This window comes from Seriola aureovittata, chromosome 16 (assembly GCF_021018895.1).
Source record: "Seriola aureovittata isolate HTS-2021-v1 ecotype China chromosome 16, ASM2101889v1, whole genome shotgun sequence".
NCBI lineage: Eukaryota > Metazoa > Chordata > Actinopteri > Carangiformes > Carangidae > Seriola > Seriola aureovittata.
The window spans coordinates 3,182,611-3,187,178 of record NC_079379.1 but is presented as its reverse complement, the minus strand read 5'-3'; the positions used below and the strand labels follow the sequence as shown (position 1 = coordinate 3,187,178).

The 4,568-nt window shown below is 37.8% G+C and overlaps 1 protein-coding gene across 1 annotated transcript; it reads right to left on the bottom strand.

Annotated features, from left to right (window-relative positions):
• Positions 1 to 767: 767 nt before the first annotated feature.
• Positions 768 to 2,551, bottom strand: LOC130184292 (ladderlectin-like). The gene is made up of 5 exons (XM_056400215.1): positions 2,513 to 2,551; positions 2,024 to 2,199; positions 1,448 to 1,588; positions 1,073 to 1,184; positions 768 to 944 (listed from the first exon to the last, which is right to left on the bottom strand). Exons 2-5 carry the CDS (start codon positions 2,159 to 2,161, stop codon positions 874 to 876), a joined length of 462 nt encoding a protein of 153 aa, XP_056256190.1. The 5' UTR covers positions 2,162 to 2,199; positions 2,513 to 2,551; the 3' UTR covers positions 768 to 873.
• Positions 2,552 to 4,568: the final 2,017 nt, after the last annotated feature.

Sequence of the window (4,568 nt, the reverse complement as noted above, 5' to 3'; positions counted from 1 at the left end):
TGACGGCGACGCGAACAGCGCCCCCAGCGGGACTGGGGACGAACTGCAGTGTTAACAGCAGCAGCAGCAGCAGCAGCGGTCGCTGTCCATTTCCTCCGTTTGTTTGTGTTTTCTGTTAATTTAAGAAACATTTGGAGAGTTTATATTATGCTTTTATGTTAGTAGGGAAGTGATGTGTGTTCATACTTGCCCTTCATCCGCTGTGTCAGCCAGAGCAGGAAACAGCCCTCAGGGTCCAGCTAGTGCAGTGTTTTCATGGGACTGATCATCAATGTGATTTTATTGGTTTATTATGAAGGCTGTGACTCTTTCAGATAAAGTTTGATTGATTTACAAACAGAATAGCATTAAAGGCAGTCACGGATATCAGTCTCTGGAATAATAGTTCTAATAGTTCTAATTGTCATTTATACAACTTCTACCTATACCTAAATTGTTATTTATGCAAAATACTTTAATTGCAGTTTTGGCAGTTCTCAGGATGCTGAGTGTGTAAAAAAGAAACATATGTACTGGTACATACACATCCGGTCAATCCTTTGGCTGATTTAAGTTCAAGAACCTTGCAGTGTCTTGATTGTAATTAACAAAACACACACCAAAAACATACAAAAGCAATAGGATAGGATTTTCTCTCCCCTTCACCTCACTTCTTCAGATGGTCAATAAATGTCACAGACCAAAAACACATCTTTTTAGGGAGTTTACTGTTGTTAAAAAAAAAACACTCTTGGCACATCAGAGAAACTGCTTTTATTTTCCAAATGATTGACAGAATTTGGTTTTGAAAGCGTTTCATGTGATCTCATGTAGTCAGTCTGCATATACTTTAACTATAGAACAGACAGGGATGTCTTGAACAGGAGCGATATGTCACATTAAAAGCAGCAGATCCGGTTTTGTTCCGCAGACAAAGGGAAACATTTCTTCACAATACCTTTGATCTAACAGGAAAACAAGAGAGGAAAACCACTATTACATTTTCTTTCTTAGAAACAAGTTTACTCCATGACGTTAATCATTTCTGTAATAACCTCTGCCGGGAATCAGTTGATTTAGTAACTGTAGTTACCTGTCAGACCCATTGAAAGGCATTTATTCCATCTATTCCAGATGCCTGGCATGAGTGTGGCCCAGCTCCCGACATTAAATGCTGACCCGTCACTCCATAACCACTCCCCACTCTGTAAACACAAACAAAAGACAAATAGCATGTAAATATGTTAGTCTACATTTTGTATTTGTCAAACATTTTAAAGAGTCACTGAAACAATATAGTGTCAACACTGTTAAGTCAACAGAACTTTAAGATCCGAGTTTACAAACAGCATGAACTTCTGGTGATACCAAACTTATAAATACATTTACACTAAAGCATGACTGCAGGTGTCTGTTCTGTGACACAAATACATGGACCACTCTCTTTAAAGTGATGTTTGCTCATTACCCTAACGGCATCATGGCCACCAATCCAGGCTGGGCCATAATAACCGTAATAATTGCTGTCCATTACAAAGTCCCGGATGAAATTGTACTCCTGTTCATCATGAATGGATGCCAGATTGGCGCCATAGTGCCAAAAATGTTTCTGTAAAAGCAGAGATGAACAGCTCTTACTGTGGGACAGACATAGTACAGCCTCAGGGATATACAGCTTACTTAACATTATACATAGAAATTTAAAAGAAAAAGATGTTTTAGTTCTAGTCTTTGCAATACTCTCATATATATCAGCATATGATATAAAAAGTCCACTGACTATGACAAGTTTATTCTCTCATTAAAACATAATTGACATTATATTACTCTCAACATGGCAAGTCTGCATTTGTGTAATTGAATTGCATTTTTTGTATGTTTCTTTTCTTTGTTGTTGCTGTTGTTTGTACTGTTAACAATGTTTTGTTAAATTGGGAAAATGTATAAATAATGTGTTCAAGAAAAGAAAAGAAAAGAAATTACATATGTGCATGTTGGTAACGGATTCAAAACCTTTATGTAACATGAGGTAATGTCAGGCTACCTCAGCTTCCATCCAGGCCATATGGATGTTGATGAAGGAGAAACACCGCCCCCTATAGCTGTGCCAGCGGGGGGGACAGTTGTTCTCTCCAGGAAAATAGTCTGGAGGAGGCGTGTTTCCCAGCCATTTAGCCCCCATCCCCGTAATCCTGCGCAGCAGTTCCCCTCGCTTCTCATCTAGCAGAAAAGAAGAATTTAAAGATTGATGGAGAAAGGTTTGTGAAGTGCTAAAATACATTTGGAAAATGGATCTGACTGACAGGGTGGCATCTGCATATAAATGATTGACTGGATTAGAGAGTTTACATTGCAGTATGTCTCAGCTCAGCATGGACTATTGATTTTGGACATGATGTACAGAGCTTTGTCTTTGTCTTCATTTGCAGCAGTTGAGTTGTATTTCCATTACAGATCACCATGATTTCAAAGTCCAAACAACCAAAGCGAAGAAAAAGGGATTTTGTTTGCTGTCGTAGATATTTTCTCTTACCTGCAGTCTTGTTTTGCTGGACAGGCAGGGGATCCTCCACTGGTTCTACAGAGGATAAGAACAGCATTCTAATGTAACTACTACTTTTTTTTATCTACTCTTGTTTTTACTGTCGTCACTGTTTTGCATGTGCAGCTGAACAGGCGTCACATTTTCATTTGTCTCACAGGTGGACATTGAGGTTTAACAACCAGGCATCCATTCTCCATACTCACTTAGAGATTTTCCTCACATTACAATAATCCTTCTATAACTATGAAAATCTGTTTGGACAGTTTATTGGTGCAAGTATAAAGTGAGAGAGTTACATATACACTTTATCTATTCCCCTTATTGCTCCAGTGAATCATTTTTAATGCATAAAATGGTTAAAACAACTTGTAGCTATGGCTGGAGTTAGAGCCTACGTCTGAAGTGTAACCTCGATATACACTGAACACAGTGAAATAATGTATCATCAGGTATTATATGTTGTTGAGTCTCACCTGGCTTCATCTGCTTCACTGGATCTGCTGTGGAGGAAGATTCAGACCACTGTTAACCATCTTCAAGAACTACCTTTATATCATGCTTTTAGTTAGTTGGGGAAAAGATGCATCAATCAGAATGTAATATTGGAGACTGGAAACATTTTGTGTCATAAGTTTGTGTTGGGTGTTCAGTGTGTTGCTGAGTCTCACCTGTCGTGACGCTCAGAGCGAAGGCAGAACAGAGGAGCAGAATGACCCTCATTGTTTCTGTTGAGTAGAAAAGTTAGAGGATGAACAGATGAGCAGAGAGCCATGAACTGTGATGGAGAGCTCCCAGGTTAAGATGCATTTAACCCACAAACCTCACCTGCTTCAGTAGATGAATCTCTCATGTGAGTGTCTTCAGGTTCTGTAACACTTTATGGGAAAAAGAACGCTTATATAACAAAAAGCAGCAAGGTAATACTCTTGTATGAAGGATTATCTGTCCACTGGTACTGATCAACTGAGACATTTTTAAGTAATTTATTCACTTGTCTAACCTGAATTACTAACTAAGATCATCTGGGGATTCACTGGCTCCCGAAAAATATGCTGGGAAATTTTCCGGCTTCTGGTTAAGCTCTGCAGGATGTTTGCCAAGTCACTGGCCACACTGTTCCCCACATACCTACAGGATGGCTACTACATGGTTCATAGAGAACATTCTCAAATAAAAATAATTACCTGGGAGCATTTTAATCTTCTGGGTCTGTTAGTGAAATGGCAGTTTCAACTTTTTTGTATGCATTTAGGTAGTTTAGTCCAGTGATTCACAACCTAAGGGTCCAGGGCTCTCCAAATGGTCACAAGATAAGTTTATTTTCAGGGTAAAACTGTAAAAGGTTCATTAAAAGGTCTGTTCACTTAGAATCTGGTCAGACAGAGACAGGACAGCAGTAATATATTGGCAGAACTCGGGTATTTTCCGCAGCTAACTTACATCTGAGTATGTAGGAAGTAGGACTCTAATAGAATTGCATGCACTTGCAAATAATGCACAAACTTAATTGGTCAGCCTTTAATCAAGGAGACGTGATCATTTTATTATGGAGGGCTGGAGAGGTTCAAGATTTACAGTGATTTATTAACTCAGACTCTGCCAAAGTAAATCACAGCAGACATGTTGATGTTATTGGATCTGGACCACAACAGCGGTCTACAAACAGAGTAAGTCATAAATTAACTATTCAAAAAGAATTAAATAAAATTAAATCAAAATAAAAACTAACATATTATTCAATAGTGAGATCATTTTCTAATGATACAAAAAGATCATTGGCACATTTAGATTTGATTAAATTCAGGGACTTAGTATATATCTATATTTCAAAATAATAACACATGACGATAGGTGGGTCTTTATAAATTTAGCCTTATGGATAAAAAAAAAAAAAAGTGTTAAAATGAGCAAAACATTGATCATTAGGTCCAACTTTGTGTCCTCTAGTAATACATCAAAAATAATACTACTAGTAATAATACTACTAATGAATTTTCTACGAAAAAACTGAGAGCAGGAAAGAGATGTTCTGTTGTTTTGATAT

Excerpts from the sequence above, each read along its gene's own strand:
- LOC130184292 (XM_056400215.1), bottom strand. The coding sequence starts at position 2,161 with ATGGGGGCTAAATGGCTGGGAAACACGCCTCCTCCAGACTATTTTCCT. Across the intron at positions 1,589-2,023 it reads TGGCCTGGATGGAAGCTGAG|AAACATTTTTGGCACTATGG; the intron begins GTAGCCTGACAT and ends CTGCTTTTACAG. Across the intron at positions 945-1,072 it reads CCTTTCAATGGGTCTGACAG|ATCAAAGGTATTGTGAAGAA; the intron begins GTAACTACAGTT and ends TTTTCCTGTTAG.